The following is a 21,588-nucleotide window of genomic DNA, read 5'->3' on the forward strand; positions in this document are numbered from 1 at the left end:
GGCAGGAAACATGTTCCCAATGTTGGGGGAGTCCAGAACAAGGGGCCACAGTTTAAGAATAAGGGGTAGGCCATTTAGAACGGAGATGAGGAAGAACTTTTTCAGTCAGAGAGTGGTGAAGGTGTGGAATTCTCTGCCTCAGAAGGCAGTGGAGGCCAGTTCGTTGGATGCTTTCAAGAGAGAGCTGGATAGAGCTCTTAAGGATAGCGGAGTGAGGGGGTACGGGGAGAAGGCAGGAACGGGGTACTGATTGAGAGTGATCAGCCATGATCGCATTGAATGGCGGTGCTGGCTCGAAGGGCTGAATGGCCTACTCCTGCACCTATTGTCTATTGTCTATTGTCTAATTCTGAAAATGAAAATCAATGCATCTGTGATTTCCATGGTTACATCTTTTTGTGCTGGTCCCGAGCTTTTGTGGGAGATGAGTGCCATTAATTTTTCCAGCACAATCTTTTGACTGATACAAATGGCTAATTGACCCGCTGCCTGCAATAAAGCACGATTCTGACCCACACACCTCGTGGAAATGTTGCTAATGACAACAATGGCTCACCATCACGGACACTTCTGAGACAGAGGCTGCTGTTCCATTTGTGTATTTTGTGTTATAACATATCTAGGCTGGACCAGCAGTGCTCCACTGCAGAATTGCAGCCTTTGGATGAGATATTCAACTGTGCCAATGCTTGTTCTGATCAGTCAGTTTGATGTAAATTTCTCTTTCAGTGGGTGGCACGGTGGCGCAGCGGTCGAGCTGCTGCCTCACAGCACCAGGGGCCAGGGTTCGATCCTGACTACGGGCACTGTCTGTACGGAGTACTGTGTGCAGTTTTGGTCTCCAAATTTGAGGAAGGATATTCTTGCTATTGAGGGCGTGCAGCGTAGGTTTACTAGGTTAATTCCCGGAATGGCGGGACTGTCATATGTTGAAAGACTGGAGCGACTAGGCTTGTATACACTGGAATTTAGAAGGATGAGAGGAGATCTTATCGAAACGTATAAGATTATTAAGGGGTTGGACACGTTAGAGGCAGGAAACATGTTCCCAATGTTGGGGGAGTCCAGAACAAGGGGCCACAGTTTAAGAATAAGGGGTAGGCCATTTAGAACTGAGATGAGGAAAAACTTGTTCAGTCAGAGAGTTGTGAATCTGTGGAATTCTCTGCCTCAGAAGGCAGTGGAGGCCAATTCTTTGAATGCATTCAAGAGAGAGCTAGTTAGAGCTCTTAAGGATAGCGGAGTCAGGGGGTATGGGGAGAAGGCAGGAACAGGGTACTGATTGAGAATGATCAGCCATGGTCACATTGAATGGCGGTGCTGGCTCGATTGGCCGAATGGCCTCCTCCTGCACCTATTGTCTATTGTCTATTGAGTTTGTACGTTCTCCCTGTAACTGCGTGGGTTTTCTCCAGCTGCTCCGATTTCCTCCCACATTCCAAAGACGTGCAGGTTTGTCTGTTAATTGCTCCCTGTAAATTGCCCCTAGTGTGTAAGATAGGGTATAGGTGATCATTGGTTTGGAGCAGAATCAATAGGCCGATGGGCCTGTTTCCATGCTGTATCTCTAAACTAAACTGAACTTCATTTGCTCCTCTCCCCCACCACAATAAGTCTGAACGTCACCTTTCCATATTTTCTAGAGATTGTACTTCAATATTATTTTACACTACTTCGGATTGCACCATAATTTTGCACCATTCTGCTGTTTTACACACACTGTTTTACTTATTGTTGTATGTATCATTCTTGTATGTTTTGTATTTACAGTCAGCAAAGAATTTCATTGTACCCTGGTGCTTATGGCAATTAATTAATCTAGATCTGAATTTAAAGCCAATTAAATCAATCATGAACTGGTACACATTAAAACATTACAACTCCAAAGACGTGCAGGTTTGTAGGTTAATTGACTGGGTAAATGTAAAAATTGTCCCTGGTGTGTGTAGGAGAGTGTTAATGTGCGGGGATCGCTGGGCGGCGCGGACTTGGTGGGCCGAAAGGGCCTGTTTCCGCGCTGTAGAATCTAAATCTAAAAAAATCTAAATAGTAACGTTTACATTTTCACTCCCAAGATATCCATTAGACTTTCCCAATATGTTTGTGTCCACAAGTTCTCAATAATTTCACATCTCTGAATTCCCAATGGTTTGTGTCCATGACTTCTCAGTAGATCCACACCTATGATCACATACCAAATCAATAATTTAACATCTATAATATCCCAACAGGCTCATGCCCATCAAGTCTTTCAATCCCATAATAGCCCACTGTTGCTATCAACAGTAGGTTCAACCAATTTCACACCATTGAAACCCCTAAAAGAGATGGGTCCTGACCTCCCATCTACCTCATTGGAGACCCTCGGACTATCTCTAAGTGGACTTTACTGGACTCTTGTTATTCCCTTCACCCTGTATTTGTACGCTGTGCACAGCTCGATTGTAATCATGTATAGTCTTGCCATTGACTGGATAGCACGCAACAAATAAGCTTTTCACTGTACCTCGGTACAAGTGACAATAAACTAAACTAAACCAAACTGAAACAAACATATTGGTTCATTCCCTTGATTAACCCAACAGGTTTAAGTCCATGGGTGATGTCACCCATTCCTTCTCTCCCGAGATGCTGCCTGACCTGCTGAGTTACTCCAGCATTTTGTGAATAAACACCTTCGATTTGTACCAGCATCTGCAGTTATTTTCTTATACTGTAGTCAATAGACAATAGGTGCCGGAGTAGGCCATTCCGCCCTTCGAGCCAGCACCGCCATTCAATGTGATCATGGCTGATCATTCTCAATCAGTACCCCGTTCCTGCCTTCTCCCCATACCCCCTGACTCCGCTATGCTTAAGAGCTCTATCCAGCTCTCTCTTGAATGCATTCGGAGAATTGGCCTCCACTGCCTTCTGAGGCAGAGAATTCCACAGATTTACAACTCTCTGACTGAAAAGGTTTTTCCTCATCTCCGTTCTAAATGGCCTACCCCTTATTCTTAAACTGTGGCCTCTGGTTCTGGACTCCCCCAACATTGGGAACATGTTTCCTGCCTCTAACGTGTCCAACCCCTTAATAATCTTATATGTTTCAATAAGATCCTCTCTTATCCTTCTAAATTCCAGTGTATACAAGCCTAGTCGCTCCAGTCTTTCAACATTTGACAGTCCCGCCATTCCGGGAATCAACCTAGTAAACCTACGCTGCACGCCCTCAATAGCAAGAATAGCAGGATTGAACCGTGTCTGGCGCTGTAAGGCAGTAACACTATTGATGCGTCACCTTGCCACCCTTGGATAGCTTGGAAAACAAAGTTCAAACATGACCGGATTCACACATGGACCCTTCTACACATTTCCATTTTTTTCTGGACTGTCTGGCAATTTAACTCAAAGTGCACTTGAGTTAAATTGTTGAAAATGACATGCCGTGGGAACTTTGCACAGCAACTGTACACATCAGGAGACTGAAGTTTTGTTTAGTTTAGTTTGGAGATGCAGCGCGGAAACAGGCCCTTCGGCCCACCGAGTCCGCACCGACCAGCAATCCCCGCACATTAACACTACCCTGCACACACTACGGTCAATTGTACATTTACACCAAGCCAATTAACCCACAAACCTGCACGTCTTTGCAGTGTGGGAGAAAACCTGCTTCTGTCTGAAACGCCACCTACCCATGTTCTCCAGAGATGCTGCCTGACCCGCTGAGTTACTCCAGCACTTTGTGTCCTTTTTAATATCTTATTGGGGGTAATTTTATCAGAAGATAGACCCAATATATTTAATAAAAGCAACTTTTAATCATGTGTAGGAAGGAACTACAGATGCTGGTTTACACTGAAGATAGACACAAATACAGGAGTAACTCAGCGGGTCAGGCAGCATCGCTGGAGAGAAGGAATGGGTGATGATTCGGGTCGAGACCATTCTTCAGACGCGAGTCTGAGCAATCTGAAGTGCCCAGACCCAAAACGTCACCCATTCCTTGTCTCCAGAGATGCTGCCTGTCCTGCTGGGCTACTCCAGCATTTTGTGTCTATCAACTATTGATCGTGTTTATTCTCCCACCGACTTCAAGAAATTGATAATCTTTGACAATCTTCGAATTACGGCAGCTTAAGGTTATGTTTTAGGCCTTCATTAGAAAGTGTGCAATGATCCTGTGTGTGGGGCTCACGTTGTCGACCTCCCCGTGGTGAGCCCTGTCAACTGACCTCAGTCAGGCGAACGACAACAAACAGAGACAGCAGAAGCAGAAGCAGCTTCATAACTTCTGCTGCCTCAAACGCAAGAAGAAGAAGATCCTGTGTGTTAATTACTTCAATATATTTCTCCTACATACCACGTGATTGAGTCTCTTAAATGCCAACTTTCAATATGCACAAAGTTTCTGTTACAACATACAGAAGCATTTCATTGTTAATGTTTGCAATTATTATTGGAACCGTTGATTTGATGATTCATGCCTGTAATTAGGTTGAAGATTAGATGGGGATTGACGCAACAGCCCGTTGTGTCTACGTGTTTTGGGCGCTCATTCTGCAGTGAAAACTGAGAAACGGGTCAGAGAGACAGCGAAAGGCCGGAAAAAAGGAGCACCCTCGCATCTCAGCATTGCACATTTGGAGCATCGGAAGGTCGCTGTTGATAGATCTCCTCCTTTTAGATTCCTCAACACAGGAGACACACTTCAGGGTGGCACGTTGGCGCAGCGGCAGAGTTACTGCCTGACAGCGGTGTAGGGTAGTGTTACTGCCTTACAGTGTATGCAGAGTAGTGTTATTGTGCGCCGATCGCTGGTCAGTGCGGACTTGGTGAGCCGAAGGGACTACTTCCACGCTGTATCTCTAAACTAAACTAAAAATCATTAATATTAATAATTAACTCAAATTAAGTTAATAACACTATTTAAGGGCGTAAGGTCATAAATGATAGGCCCATCAAATCTACGCCGCCATTCAATCATGGCTGATCCATTTTTCCCTCTCAACCCCATTTTCCTGCCTTCCCACCATAACCCCTGACACCCGTACTAATCACAAATCTATCTATCTCTACCTTAAAAATATCTATTGACATGGCCTCCACAGCCTTCTGCGGCAAAGAATCCCACAGATTCACCACCCTCTGACTAAAGAAATTCCTTCTCATCTCCTTCCTAAAGGATCGTCCTTTAATTTTGAGGCTATCACCTCTAGTCCTAGACCCTCCCACCAGTGGAAACATCCTCTCCACATCTACTCTATCCAAAGAAAACAATTTCTTCACAATTCAATGAACAATAGTAACTCAGCGGGTCAAGCAGCATCTCTGGAGAAAAGGAATAGGTGACGTTTCAGGTCTGAACCCTTCATCGGACTCCTCAGCATTCTGCAATAGGTGATGTTTCGGGTTGAGACCCTTCTTCAGACTCAGAACTGGGTCAGATGGAGACTTAGACTGATGAAGGATTCCGACCTGAAACGTCACCTTTTCTCTTTTTCTACCAGAGATGCTGCCTGACCTGCTGAGTTAAACCAGCATTTTGTGTCTATCTTCGGTGGAAACCGGAATATGCAGTTCCTTCCTAGACACGACTTGCTTCCATTCCAGTTACCTGAGTTCTCTGACCAATATGGCACCTGCAGACTCCACCACGCATGGGACAAGAGGAATATGAGGGGGAGATTAATAGATAGGTCTGAAGAAGGGTCTCGACCCGAAACGTCACCCATTCCCTCTCTCCCGAGATGCTGCCTGACCTGCTGAGTTACTCCAGCATTTTGTGAATAAATTAATAGATAGGTCGGCAGCTGCATTCCTTTCTCCCATTTATACTTGGATACTGCATCTGCCTAAAGGACAATTCCAGAGCTTCAACCAGAATGCTTCTCCTGTACATGAAGTGAATAGCAGCCATGGATTCCTTGGGGGGGGGGGGGGGGGGGGGGGGTCAGTGGGAAAACTGCAACCTTTAAGTGAGACTTTGAAGACATGTTTGAATTTTCAGTCAAATTGCACAATCTAATCTGGGAAGAGACAGGCTATAATTATGACCTTCGTCATGAAAGGAAACAAATTTGATTGTGGTGACTATAGAGGAAACTCCCTGTGGAGTGACACAAGGAGAGTCGTCATCACGATCATCCATAATTGTCTTATTCAGCCTGATACTATGACATCTGTCCAACCTTTAGTTCAGTCAATCGGTCCATCTTTCATTGTGTAGATGCAGCATTGATGGCAAAAGATCAGTTTCCTCGTACAACCACGTGCACAGTGAAGGAGGCCATTAAAAATTGGCCTTGCCCTTTTACTTTAGTTTTTATTAGTTTAGAGATTCAGCGTGGAAACACGCTTTGGCCCACCGAGTCCGCGCCGACCAGCGATCCCCGTGCACAAGCACTATCCTGCACACACTGGGGACAATTTACAATGTTACCGAAGCCAATTAGCCTACAAACCTGTACGCCTTTGGAGCATGAGAGGAAACCGGAGTTCCCAGTGAAAAGCCACGTCGGTCACGGGGAGAACGTACAAACTCCATTCAGACAGCACCCGTAGTCAGGATCGAACCCGGGCCTCTGGCGCTGTGAGGCAGCAACTCTACCGCTGCGCCATCGCACCGCATGCTATTGATGGTTTAATGGAATGTACTTGGAGAGACGTATTTTTCTACCGATAGCCACGAAGGAGTAGCTGAGCCAGTGTGTGGAATCGAAATGATGCCATTAGCTTATGACTGTTTGGACGCTTAAGTGCTTGGAGTTCCAGAGAGGAAAACGGAAAGGGTTTACATGCTGTTTTCCAATCGGCTACCTCAATTCTGCAATAACCTTGAGCTCAACAAAACAAAAACTTGCTCTACAGGTGCTCCCCGGCTTGCGATGTTTCGGCTTGCGATGTTTCGGCTTGCGATGGTGCAAACGGCAGCGGCCCGTAGCGAGCCGCCCCTCGCGTCCGGCCACGTGATCGCATGTATCACAGTGCATTTCGAATTACAATACTTTCGGTTTCCGATGGGTATCTTGGAACGGAACCCCATCAGAAGCTGAGGAGCACCCTGTAGTCCATAATTTTACCATACCCAAGTACATCACAAGATACTTCACTGGAACATTATTTATTTATCTATCACTTACTTACTTGTTTACTATGACATCGAGGTCAGCTATTTGGACCAGCTCCCAAGGCAGCAATTCCATCAATTCCATTCCCTCCGACGTCTACTTCCATCTGATTCTCTCTCACACGCCCGCCATTTCCTCTCTGATTCTTTTAGCCAGTAATGCATAGTGAGGGATAGTTTACAGCAGCCAAGTCTTTGGAATAAGGTCATAAGTGACAGGATCAATGATGGGTAGCCCATCAAGTCTATTCCGCCATTCAATCAAGGCTGATCTATTGCTCCCCGCAAACCCTCCCAATATGGATGAAAACAGGAGCACGCAGAGGAAACTCGGGCGGTAACAGAGAAATCGGACGTAAAGTCTAAAGAATGGTCCCCGAACCAAAATGTCACCTATCCTTTTCCTCCAGAGATGTTGCCTGGCCCACTGAGTTACTCCAGCATTTAAAGAGCAACAGAAGATAACTAAAAAGGCAATACGGGGAGAAAAGATGAGGTACGAGGGTAAGCTAGCCAATAATATAAAGGAGGATAGTAAAAGCTTTTTTAGGTATTTGAAGAGGAAAAAAATAGTCAAGGCAAATGTGGGTCCCTTGAAGACAGAAGCAGGGGAATTTAATATGGGGAACAAGGAAATGGCAGACGAGTTGAACCGGTACTTTGGATCTGTCTTCACTAAGGAAGATACAAACAATCTCCCAGATGTTCTAGTGGCCAGAGATCCTAGGATGACTGAGGAACTGAAGGAAATTCACATTAGGCAGGAAATGGTGTTGGGTAGACTGATGGGACTGAAGGCTGATAAATCCCCCAGGTCCTTTCAGTCAGAGAGTTGTAAATCTGTGGAATTCTCTGCCGCAAAAGGCAGTGGAGGCCAATTCTCTGAATGCATTCAAGAGAGAGCTAGATAGAGCTCTTAAGGATAGCGGAGTCAGGGGGTATGGGGAGAAGACAGGAATGGGGTAATGATTGAGAATGATCAGCCATGATCACATTGAATGGTGGTGCTGGCTTGAAGGGCCGAATGGCCTCCTCCTGCGTCTATTGTCTATCTTTGTCAAAAACTGAACAACACTGTGCACCATAAGGCTGTACTATCCAAACGCTTACACACCACTTCACCGGCTCTTAGTAGTGTTAAAACAGCATCACGGTTCATCCTGAAAGATTACTAAAGATTGATAAAGATTAATTTTCATGATGTTGTTGACAGAACACCTCGGTATCAGTTTCAGCGCGATGCTGCTCTGTTGATCGACTCAGGTTTCTTGTGGTCATCTCTTGAAAGGTCATATCACAACACACGGCATGGTGGCACAGCGGTAGAGTTGCTGCCTTACAGGGCTTACTACGATGGAGACCCGGGTTCGATCCCGACTACGGGTGCGGTCTGTACGGAGTTTGTACGTTCTCCCCGTGACCTGCGTGGCTTTTCTTTCCGAGATATTTGGTTTCCTCCCACACTCCAAAGAGGTACATGTATTGTAGGTTAATTGGCCCTAGTGTGTGTGTGTAGGATAGTGTTAATGTGCGGGGATCACTGGTCGGTGCAGACTCAGTGGATCGAAGGACCTGTTTCCGCGCTGTATCTCCAAACTGACCCAAACTAATACACACTACAATCTTCCAGGTGAGTGTGGTTACTGAACGAATGGCTGCTACAATGATGGACAGAGTGTAAAAATGTTCGCAGAGAGATGCGTAAGAAGGAACTGCAGATGCTGGTTTATACCGAAGATAGAAACAAAGTGCTGGAGCAACTCAGCTCTGAAGAAGGGTTCCGACCTGAAATGCCACCTATTCCTTTTAGTTTAGTGTATTTCAGTTTAGAGATACAGCGCGGAAACAGGCCCTTCGGCCCACCGAATCCACGCTGACCTGTGATAACACTATCCTACGTGCACGCACTAGGGGACAATTTACATTTATACCAAGTCAATCAACCTACAAACCTGCACGTCTTTAGAGTGTGGGAGGAAACCAGTGATCCCGGAGAAAACCCACGCAGGTCATGGGGAGAACGTACAAACTCCGTACAGGCAGCACCCTTAGTTGGGATCGAACCCGGGTCTCTGGCGCTGTAATACAGCAACTCTACCAATAGTTTATCATCATATAAATACTGTGGTCATGAGAACAAGGCGAACACTGGGTATCTTGTTTAGAGCAACTTCCTAAATCTATTGCAATTGACAGCAAGCCAATGGTTCAATGGTACTTGGTTGTCACGTGTACCTAAGTACAGTGAAGTTTTGCATGCAGTTCAGTGACAATACATTAGGTGCAATCATAGTAAGTACAAGAGTGTAAGACAGTGGACCACACCAAGTCAGTACACAAGAATCGTCACTCTTCAGGTGCCATCTTGTTCCCTTCAAGTCCGAATTTTAAGAAAACGTTCGAGCTAATGATAACATGAATTCTTGACCACCTCGGCCTACCTCATCTCCCAAACACTTTAACTCCCCTTTCCATTCCCATACTGCCTCCTCCATTGTCAGAGTGAGGCCAAATGTAAATCGGAGGAACAGCACCTCATATTTCGCTTGGGCAGCTTACAACCCAGCAGCGTGAATATCGACTTCTCTCACTTCAGGTAACCCTTGCATCCCCTCTCTCTCTCTGTTCCTCCCCCACCTTAGTCATCGGACTAGTTTCACTGTCATCCTGTCGAGTTTCATTGTCTATTTAAATCGTCATCACCTATCCCACAGTCAACAATGGACCATTGTGGCCTCCACATTTCCTTGATTATCGTTGCTTTCTGCAAATCTTCCATTCATTTGTCCTAAGCACCCTCCATATCTCTCATTCCCCTTTCCCCTGACTCTGTCTGAAGAAGGGTCTCGAACCGAAACGTCATCTATAACGTCTCTCCAGACATGCCGCCTGTCCCGCTGAGTTACTCCAGCTTTCCGTGTCCGCCTTCGGTTTAAATCAGCATCTGCAGTTCCTTGACAAGACACAAAAAAGCTGGATTAACTCAGCGGGACAGGCGGCATCTCTGGAGAGAAGGAATGCGTGACGCTTCGGGTCAAGACCCTTCTTCAGACGATATGTAGTTCCTTCCCTACACATGAATTCTTGCCATGTGTGTAGTCTTTCCCTCTCCAATTTCCCAAGGTTTTACCGATACCCAAAAATCAGCTCTGTCAGAGCCAATGTGTACAGCTTTATCTCCAACCTATGAGAAGTTCTGCTAACGTTGCAGACTTACCCGCAGTGTTTCATGTTTGGAGGTTTATCCATCTTTACCGCCAGTTTGATTTTCAGATCTGAATCTTGGCTATTTTTTGGTGTCACCATCGAGAGCAATTCTGGCATCTTCAGACTGTTGGGGGTCGGATAAAGAATAAGCTGAAAGGCAGCAAACAAAAGCTCCTCGTCAGCAGATTGCAAAGAGACCATTTTGTTTCAAAAGGTGCACTGTAACGATGTGCAGCCTCTACAACATCCTTTCTGATCAGCACAGTTTCTTTCAGCGCCTGCTAATATTCCTGCAGCAAATCTAACTTGCTGCCGAACGTGAACAATGCCGCACGTGAACAATGCCACTCCCTCCACCACGCTCCTCGGACGTAAAGGGCTGTCTCGGAAGTGGAAGGAAGGTTAAGTCAATCGAAGGATCTGTGAAAGGTTTGTGAAAACTGAGGTGAAAAGTCAAACTTGCTACGCTGTTCCCAAAAACCAATTGATCGACAGAAATTGCGGTCATGGTCAAAAGCAGAGCTGGTGTAAAAGCGAAAAGGAACTGAAGATTGTGCAGGTAGCCTTGAAAGATTAAATCAATTCGCCGAGGAGAAACCAGTGCAGATTCTTAAGAATAGAGAATGAAGGAAATATTGAACTTTGTGAAGCTATGAGGAGATTACATCAGAAGGGTCTCGACCCGAAACATCACCCATTCCTTCTCTCCAGAGATGCTGCCTGTCCCGCTGAGTTACTCCAGCATTTAGGTATTAGTATTGGTTTACTTGGTTTTGGTTCATTATCATGTGCACTGAGGTACAGTGAATAATTGATTATTCTATCATTCTATATTCTGGATATTAGAATAAGCAGGGCAGAACTTGTGATTAGTCATGCAGTAAATATTTAGGGAAGGGGAGTGGAAAAGTTCAGATGCTCGGTGGCTCAGCTCAGCCACCAGGCACGACATCCGGAGGCTGCAACGGATCGTTCGCTCAGCTGAGAAGGTTGTTGGCTGCAACCTTCCCCCCATTGACGAACTGTACACTGCAAGGGCCAGGAAGCGAGCGGGCAAGATCATCTCTGACCCCTCTCACCCTGGCCACAAACTCTTTGAAGCACTTCCCCTCTGGAAGGCGACGCCGGACTGTCAAAGCAGCCACAGCCAGACATAAAAACAGCTTTTTCCCCGTGAGTAGTAGCTCTACTCAACAACCAAAAGTCTGTAGCCTCTTTTTGCTCTGGTTTATTTCACTCACATGTTTAAACTGTAATGTTGTATTCTTAATGTTTTCATTGTTTTATGCTTTATTCTTAATTGTTTACTGTGTGTCGATGTTGTTACTTGCGAGCGGAACACCAAGGCACATTCCTTGTATGTGTACATACTTGGCCAATAAACTTATTCATTCATTCATTCATGTCACGCCAGCAGTCAGAAATAAAAAGGACTAAAGATGATAGAAGGTCGTCTGGGGAAACCCAAGAGGAGGGGACTGGTGGAGACGGGAGAAAGGGACATCACTGGGTGGTGAGGACTCCTTCCCATACAAAAAGGAAGCGAATTGTGGACACAGCCCAGGCCATCACACAAACAACTTCCCTTCTACTGACTCCATCTACACCTCGCGCTGCCTCGGCAAAGCCAGCAGCATAATCAAGGACCAGTCACAACCCGGCCACTCCCTCTTCTCCCCTCTCCCATCAGGCAGAAAGTACAGAATTGTGAAAACGCACAGCACCAGATTCAGGAACAGTGTCTTCCCAGCTGTTATCAGGCAACTGAACCATCCTACCACAACCAGAGAGCAGTGCTGAACTACTATCTACCTCTTTGATGTCCCTCGGACTGTCCTTGACCAGACTTAGCTGGCTTTACCTTGCACTAAATGTTATTCGCTTATCATGTATCTATAAACTGTAAGTGGATTGATTGTAATCATGTATTGTAACGGTGGCCCACCTCTTCAAAGAGTGTGGATTTGCCAGGAGAGTCTGGAGAGGTCTGCAGGGGTCCCTGTCACGATTCATTCCGAGCAGCTCCGTCACAGAGGACTCTGTGCTCTACGGACTGTTCCCAGGGACGCATTCCGAGACTGACATCGAGTGCTGCTGGAAGGTCATCAACTCGGTGAAAGACGCTCTTTGGTCTGCCCGATCCTTGTTGACCTCCCAGCGGAGCGAGCTGTCCGTCAAGGAATGTTGCCGACTGGCCCACTGCAGACTGCAGGAGTACGTGCTGAGGGACGCTCTGAAGCTCGGTGCAGCCAACGCCAAGGCCCTGTGGGGGAGGACCACAGTCTAGGGTCCTTCCGCTGCTGGACAAGGGGGACAGGGTGTGGTGGAGAGAGACGCCCCTCCAAATAAGGGATATGTATGTAAATGTATGTAAATGTCTAAGTAAATGCCTGTATTGAATATGTAACCTCCGGAAATGTCGGATGGGTTTGTTTAAAAATGATGTTTTGTAAATGATATTTATAACTTTAATAAAGTATTTTTTGATAAAATAAAAAAAATGTATTGTCTTTCTGCTGGCTGGTTAGCATGTTTTCTTTTCTTTTCACTGTACCTCGGTACATGTGACAATAAACTAAACTGAACGGAGGCGGATGCGACGGAAGAAAAACTATTCGTCGTGGAGGACCCGGAACTCGTCCTCGAGATGATACGTCCGAAGAAAGGTCTCGACCCGAAACGTCACCCATTCCTTCTCTCCAGAGTTGCTGCCTGACCCACTGACCCACTCCAGCATTTTGTGTCTATCTTCTTGTGACCACGGCACTTGCTGAAGGAGATTCATGCATTGTGCAATATCTGTTTAAAGGTCTTGTGTTTGCCAAGCGATCGTCTGATGATAAATATTCTCAACAGCGTGGTATTTAGGTGCTCTAAATTTCTTAACAATGCAAGCGACTTTAATTCGTCGCTTTAATGTCATGTACTTTGTGTTTTATGACTGTTGGCAGATCAATTTCCCTCCTGGGATAAATAAAGTTCTATCATATCATATCGTATCGTATCGCAATACCAAAAAATGCTCCTGAAAAGGTACATCTGGATCTATTTCTTTCAGACGCAGCTCAGTGCTCAGACTAGTGCGCAACAAAAGCTTTTCACTGTACCTCGGTACTGTTAATACATGTCATAATAAACGAAACTAACTAAACTAACATCTCCACATTTGGGGGGGGGTTGGGGGGGGGGGTGAAATGATAAACCCTTGTAAACAACAGGATAACGTCTACATTTACAGATGAAACTTTCATAAGGCAACAGTGAGTATTACTACTTTGGCACTTAGTCAATTAAAATTTATTTTGAGTCTGACTGAAGGCAATAAACTCTCGACACATGGAATTATTCAGAAGGGAGCTTTTCCACTTAATAGATGCCGATAAAATGTAAATACTGTAACAAGGGATTTAGGTAGTAAAAACTGATTTGTCTTTGTTTGTGGTAGTGAATCTATGAATATTTTTAGTACTCTTATGATTTGTACAGAGTACTATAAGAAAATAACTGCAGATGCTGGTACAAATCAAAGGCATTTATTCACAAAATCCTGGAGTAACTCAGCAGGTCAGCCAGCATCTCAGGAGAGAAGGGATGGGTGACGTTTCGGGTCGAGACCCTTCTTCAGACTGACAGAGTGCTTCTCATGCCACTGATGTGGAATGTTCAGAAAGTATTTTTTGACATACGAAGGAATTTTTGCCGAGCTTGCTTGATAAACTTTCTTTGCAAATATTTTTACTTTTGTAGACACAGCATGGAAATGGCCCACCAGATCCTTGCTGATCATCGATCACTCGTTAACACTTTGTTATTCCACTTTCTCATCAGCCCCTCGCATGCTAGGGAACCATTTTACACAGGCAAATTGACATACAAACCGGTAGAGGTCTGGGATTTGTTTTTAGAGATACAATGCGGAAACAGGCCCTTCGGCCCACCAAGTCCGCGCCGACCAGCGATACCCGCACATTAACAGTATCCTGCACGCACGAAGGGGAAAAGAGTTACTAGGAATCTGAGGGGTATCTTGTTCACACAAAGGGTGGTGGGTGTATGGAACAAGCTGCCAGAGGAGGTAATTGCAGCAGGGACTATCCCAACATTTTAGAAGCAGTGGGCAGATGCATGGATTGGACAGGTTTGGAGGGATACGGCCCAAATGCAGGCAGGTGGGACGAGTGTAGCTGGGACATGTTGGCCGGTGTGAGCAAGCTGGGCCGAAGGGCCTGTTTCCAAGCTGTATCACTCTATGACTCTATCCCAGAGGGAATAAATTGTTTTAATCTATCGGGGTCCGAGCTTGTCGTGGGCAACGGAGGGGATTGGGAGCCGATTCGGCAGAACAAGCACGCGGCAATCTGGACGGACAGTGAACTTGATGAAATGGCGCCAAACCTTATTTGCAAAATGAATTTCACTGTGTAATATTTAATTGCATACGTGACAATAAATATCCATTGAATCATTGAACCGTCCTTTCGCTATGTTCAGCAGACCTCGTGGTTTGTTGACTTGAAGGAGGATTGCATCTGTGCTGGCAGCAGCTTCTTGAATTAATTAAAGTTATGAATAGGCGCGCTAAATATACGGACGAAGCAATGTGTAGAAGATATTTTTACTTCAAATATAATATGTTACTAACAATCGACATCACCTGTGCTGAGAATATTGGTGTGTGAAAGGCATTCTCCCGTTCACGGCAGAACGATGGCGCAGCGGTAGAGTTGCTGCCTTACAGCGCTCACAGGTGGCCAGAGACCCAGGTTCAATCCCGACCACGGGCGCCGTCTGTACGGAGTTTGTACGTTCTCCCCGTGACCTGCGCGGGTTTTCTCCGAGGACGTCGGTTTCCTCCCACACTCCAAAGAAGTACAGGTTTGTAGGTTAATTGGCTGGGTGTAAATGTAAAATTGGCCCTAGTGCGTATAGGATAGTGTTAACGTGCGGGCATCGCAGGTCGGTGCGGACTTGTTGGGATAAAGGGCCTGTTTCTCCAAATGTTTTCAAGAGGGAGTTAAATTTAGCTCTCAGGGCTAAAGAAATCAAGGGAGATGGGGGAAAAGATGGCGGTGCTGGCTCGAAGGGCCAAATGGCCTACTCCTGCACCTATTTTTCTATGTTTCTATGTTTCTATGTAACTAAACTAAATTAAATTTGTGGAAATACATGACAGTATGTGAGCCAGAACTCCCGGTAAAAATTAAGGTGGGATTTGCGCTCTGTCCTATTTATGCTGCAAGTTCAGATGCAGATCCTCAGTTAACTGTTAAAGTAAACATCCAGCCGTGACTGAAGGCTCTGGGCCTGTACCCGCAGTGGTTTAGAAGGATGTGGGGGAATCTCATTGAAAGTTACCGAATGCTGAAAGGCCTAGATAGAGTGGATGTGGAAAGGTTGTTTCCAGTCTAGAACCAGAGGGCACAGCCTCAGAATAAAATTGCGTACCTTCAGAATGGAGATGAGGAGGAATTTCTTTAGCCAGAGAGTGGTTAATCTGGGGAATTCGTTGCCACAAACGGCTGTGGAGGCCAAGTCAGTGGGAATTTTTAAAGCAGAGATTGATAGATTCTTAGATCGACACAATCTCTGGAGAAAAAGGATGGGTGACGTTTGGATTGGAACCCGTCCTCAGACTTTTTCTCCAGATGCTGCCTGAACCGCTGAGGTTCTCCAGCACTTTGTGTCTATCTTCGGTATAAACCAGCATCTGCGTTTCCTTCCGACACATTGATAGATTCTCGATTAGTAAAGACATCAAAGGCTACAGGGGGGAAGGCAGGAGAATGGGGTTGAGAGGGGAAAATAGATCAGCCATGATTGGATGGTGGAGTGGGCTCGATGGGCTGAATGGCCTAATTCTGTTCCATTGTCTTCCAGTCCGTCTACATTCCACTATTCTGCTGTAAGATTTGCTGAGTATGACATCTTTACGGCAAAGCTCACCCAGAAATGACATGCAGTGTTTGCAAGAAAGTTCACACCAGAATTTGTCACTTGAATTAATGTCTTTAATTTTCAAGTGGAAGTGTACCCTTAACAGCATCATCGATGTGAGTCATTACCAATCACCACTTTCACATTGAGCAGCAGTTAGATCGAGACTCGCATTAATCCTATTCGAATAGTTGCTGAAAATTCTTTAAAATTATATATCTATATACTAAAACTCTCGTTTGTTATCTTGTTTGTGACTGAACTTCAGCCAAACCGGTACAAGTTAGCGTGACAGTTTTAGGCCCACCTTACTCACCATTGTCACTTTAGTGATAATGCAAGTAGTTTTATTGAAATCGGTGTTATATTTTAAAAGTTATTCACATTTTTAAGTTTAAAAGGAGGGGAGGGGGAGGGAGGAGGGAGGGTGGGGGGAGTGGGGGAGAAGGGAGGGGGGGTTGAGGGGAGGGGGGGAGGAAAGGGTGCTGCACCAATGCAGGAGAGGTTTGGGCCCAACGGGTCCACTTGGTCTAGTATTTTCTTAAATTTGCCATTCTGCCACTTTATTTCTTCCCCTTTATACAATTTCTTGCTTCCTGAGGAACAAAGAACAGTGCAGAAGAATGACACAAAAAGCTGGAGTAACTCAGCGGGACAGGCAGCATCTCTGGAGAGAAGGAATGGATGACGTTTCTGGTCGAGACCCTTCTTCAGACTTTTTGTGGCTGCACGGTGACGCAGCGGTAGAGTTGCTGCCTCACAGCGAATGCAGCGCCGGAGACCCAGGTTCGATCCCGACTACGGGCGCTGCCGGTACGGAGTTTGTACGTTCTCCCCGTGACCTGCGTGGGTTTTCTCCGAGATCTTCGGTTTCCTCCCACACTCCAAAGACGTACAGGTTTGTGGTTAATTGGCTTGGTAAATGTAAAAATTGTCCCTAGGATGGTGTTAATGTGCAGGAATCGCTGGTCGGCGCGGACCTGGTGGGCCGAAAGGGCCTGTTTCCGCGCTGTGTCTAAACTAATCTTCGGTTTAAACCAGCATCTGCAGTTCTTTCTTACACAAGAACAGTACAGCACAGGCCCTTCGACCCACAATGTCTGGACTGAACATGATGCCATGATAATCTGATCTTAATGCTGCCCATGGGCTGAACATAAACTAACTTGTCTGCCTGTACCTAATCCATATCCCTCTATTCTCTGCATTTTCATGTGCCTATCTAAAAGCCTCTTCAATGCCATTATTGTATCTGCCTCCACCACCATCCCTGGTTCCATGCGGCCACTACCCTCAGTATAAAAATCATGGCCTGCACACCTCCCTTAAACTTTGCCCCTCTGACCATAAAGCTTAGCCTGAAGAAGGGTCTTGACCCGAAACGTCACCCATTCCCTCTCTCCTAGATGCTGCCTGACCTGCTGAGTTACTCCAGCATTTTGTGATACCTTCGATTTGTACCAGCATCTGCAGTTATTTTCCTACACTATAGAGCTTAGTCCTATGCTCTCTATAGTTTTAGACTCCACTATCCTGGGAAAAAGACAATAGACAATAGGTGCAGGAGTAGGCCATTCGGCCCTTCGAGCCAGCACCACCATTCAATGTGATCATGGCTGATCATTCTCAATCAGTACCCCGTTCCTGCCTTCTCCCCATACCCCCTGACTCCGCTATCCTTAAGAGCTCTATCTAGTTCTCTCTTGAATGCATTCAGAGAATTGGCCTCCACTGCTCTTGTTATGAAGGCTAACATTCCATTGGCTTTCTTTACTGCCTGCTGTACCTGCATGCTTCCTTTCAGTGACTGATGCACTAGGACACCCAGATCTCGTTGTAGAGGTATGTAGGTTAATTGGCTGGGCAAATGTGAAAATTGTCCCTAGTGTGTGTAGGATAGTGTTAATGTGCGGGGATCGCTGGGCGGCGCGGACCCGGTGGGCCGAAGGGCCTGTTTCCGCGCTGTATCCCTAAATCTAAAAAAGTCAGGATGGAACCGTGGTCTCTGGAGGCACGAGGCGGCAGTTCTATCAGCTGTGTTGCCCCGAAGGAGAGTCTTATCCAACCTTTCCTTATAACCCAACCCCTCCACATCCTCATAAACCTTTTTTGTGCCTTTTCCAGTTGAACGACAGCCTTCCTATCGCAGGGCGATCAGAACTGTACACAACTCCCCCTCCCATTCCCAGTCTGACCTTTCTGTCATGGGCCTCCTCCAGTGCCATAGTGAGGCCCACCGGAAATTGGAGGAACAGCACCTCATATTTCGCCTGGGCAGCTTGCAGCCAGTGGTATGAACATTGACTTCTTCAACTTTAGATAGTCCCTCTGTCCCTCTCTTCCCCTCCCCCTTCCCAGATCTCCCTCTATCTTCCTGTTTCCACCTATATCCTTCCTTTGTCCCGCCCCCCTGACATCAGTCTGAAGAAGGGTCTCGACCCGAAACGTCACCCATTCCTTCTCTCCTGAGATGCTGCCTGACCTGCTGAGTTACTCCAGCATTTTGTGAATAGGAACTGTACACAATGTCAATTGTAGATCAAGAGAATAGCAAGACCAAGATGACTCAGGGCAGAGAGCGAAATTCCCAAATGCAAAAGTTCCCCTTACCTTCCCCAATTCTTTGTCTTCAAGGGCAAGAACTCCTGTGCTCTCCGTGAAGAACTTAATCTTGACCACTGGACGAGGCTGTGTGGTGGTAAAATCTCCCTGCGTTCCCCATCTGAAAAGTGAATGGTTTTTCATCATTTAGTGGCTACAGGTTTAGCATGGTTAGATTTTATTTTGTGATTTCACCGATCAGACAACACGGAGAATGTTTCACCACACGCAATGGATACATGGACAACTGATACTGCTGTGCAAAGGAAATACATCGATCAATCAAAGTGCTGGTGGAACTCAGCAGGTCAGGCAGCATCTGTGGAGGGAATAGACAGACACTCCAGCACTTTGTCTTTTGCTCAAGATACCCGCAGCTGCATTTTCTCGACTGACTAATCGTTCTGATTTGACAACCAGCAAAACTCCACCCACATCTCTACCGGCTGTAAAAAGCTGTAGTGTCGCGGCTGCAGAGAAAGTGCAGGTTAAAAAAGTGCGAGGGTTGCAACGAGATAGATTGGAGGATGGGGAGAATACACCCTTAGTTTGTGAGAGTCTGTTCAAGAGTCTGATAACTGCAGGTAAGAATCTGTTCTGGAATCTGGCGGAAGACGTTCTTCTTCCTGATGGGTGCATCTATAGAAGTTGGAAAGAGTCATTGAAGACATGCCGAATTTCCTGGATGCCAAGATGGCGATACCAGGAAATAGACTGCACTTTATTTCCAACCAAAATTAAACTTATTTCTCAGTGCAAATAATTTAAAACATCGAGAACTTCAGAGTGTCAATGCCCAACGTCTAGTAACTGGAGATAGACACAAAGGTCTATCTTGAATCTGAAGAAGGGCCTAGACCCAAAATGTCACCCATTCTTTTTCTCCAGAGATGCTGCCTGTCCCGCTGAGTTACACCAGCGTTTTGTATCTATCTTCGGTGTAAACCAGCATCTGTAGTTCCCTCCTACACATCTAGTATACGAAAATAACTGCATATGCTGGTACAAATCGAAGGTCTCACAAAATGCTGGAGTAACTCAGCGGGTCAGGCAGCATCTCTGGAGAGAAGGAATGGGTGACGTTTCGAGACCCGAAACGTCACCCATTCCTTCTCTCCAGAGATGCTGCCTGACCCGCTGAGTTACTCCAGCATTTTGTGATACCTATGGATATATGTATGTATGTATATGTTTGTAAATGCTGGAGTAACTCAGCAGGTCAGGCAGCATCTACACATCTAGTCACTGATCTTAATTTGTTCATCTTAACTATGAATGAATGAATGAATATTTTATTATCACACGTCTTTGTTTTGCATTCATAAATGTGCAAAGAGTCGCTACATATAGGACAAAGTTACAAAGTAACGACAAAGTTACAAAGTGGCAACAAAGTTACAAAGTATTCCAGTCATCTAAAAGATACATCACACATGTTGCTTCATGGTCACCTTTAAAGCGGAGGTTGATAGGTTCTCGATTAGTAAGGGCATCAAACGTTACGGGGAAAGGCAGGAGAATGGGGAAAAATAGATCAGCCATGATCGAATGGCAGCATGGACTCGATGGGCTGAATGGCCAAATTCTACTTGTGTCTTGTGGTCTTACATTTTAATCTTTAGTTCAATGAACTTTCAGAAGACAGACACAAAAAGCTAGAGTAATTCAGCGGGACAGGCAGCATCTCTGGAGAATAGGAATGGGTGACGTTTTGGTACGAGATCCTTCCTCAGACCAGTTTGGGTTAAAGGGAAGCGGGGAGATGTAGACAGTGATGTAAAGAGATATAGAACAGATGAATAAAAGATATGCAAAAAGTAACGATGAGAAAGGAAACAGGCTATTGTTAGCTGTTTGCTGGTGAGAACGAGAAACTGGTGCAACTTGGGTGGGGGTGGGATGGGGAGAGACGGAATGCAGGGGTTACTTGAAGTTACAATGTACTTTCAGCCTCTACTAAAGATAGCTGATGTTGCTTTATCCAAACAGATAGCTGCCCCCAATCTTCATTTGCTTCCCACTCTTACGTCCTCTGTACTGAAGCTCACATTGAGTGTGTAACGAATGCCATGCATGCTTTTTTTTAACAGATGCATTCATGTGAGATGCACCATAAATGAATTCTGGCATCACCCCAGTCCCATACTAAACCACAGTGGGAAGCAGACTGGCTGGTTTACAATTATACATAAGATTGGTTGCAAGCAGTATCCTTGCTGAACTGACTAAAAGAGGTTATGCATAGTGATACGTACTGAACTGTATACAAAAATGAGTTTCACAGTACCTCGGTACATAGAGAAAACCCACGCAGGTCACGGGGAGAACGTACAAACTCCGTACAGACAGCGCCCGTAGTCAGGATTGAACCTGAGTCTCCGGCGCTGTATTCGCTGTAAGGCAGCAACTCTACCGCTGCGCCACCGTGCCGCTCATGGTGAGAGGATGGTTCAGTTGCCTGATAACAGCTGGGAAGAAACTGACCCTGAATCTGGAGGTGTGCGTTTTCACACTTCTGTACCTCTTGCCCGATGGGAGAGGGGAGAAGACGGAGTGGCCGGGGTGAGGCTCGTCCTTGATTATGCTGCTGGCCTTGCCGAGCCAGCGTGAAGTGTAGATACAGGTAAGTTCATAAAAGGAGCAGAGTTAGGCCACCAGCACTGGCTGCCTCATCAGCAGTCTGTCAGTCCTATCTTCTGTTTTAATTATTTTTTAGTATGTGTTACAAAGTATGT

At 45.8% G+C, this 21,588-nt stretch overlaps 1 protein-coding gene across 9 annotated transcripts in view; it reads right to left on the bottom strand.

Annotated features, from left to right (window-relative positions):
- The window catches only part of cadps2 (Ca++-dependent secretion activator 2), a 454,296-nt gene that overhangs the window by 208,932 nt on the left and 223,776 nt on the right, over nucleotides 1–21,588 (bottom strand). For all 9 annotated transcript variants that reach the window (XM_078416922.1, XM_078416921.1, XM_078416924.1 and 6 more), the window contains 2 exons: nucleotides 18,863–18,974; nucleotides 10,329–10,468 (listed from right to left, as the gene is read on the bottom strand). In XM_078416922.1, the coding sequence (XP_078273048.1) occupies nucleotides 10,329–10,468; nucleotides 18,863–18,974 (252 nt within the window). The remainder of the gene's footprint in view (nucleotides 1–10,328; nucleotides 10,469–18,862; nucleotides 18,975–21,588) is intronic.

Source organism: Rhinoraja longicauda, chromosome 20 (assembly GCF_053455715.1).
Source record: "Rhinoraja longicauda isolate Sanriku21f chromosome 20, sRhiLon1.1, whole genome shotgun sequence".
Taxonomy (NCBI): Eukaryota; Metazoa; Chordata; class Chondrichthyes; order Rajiformes; family Arhynchobatidae; genus Rhinoraja; species Rhinoraja longicauda.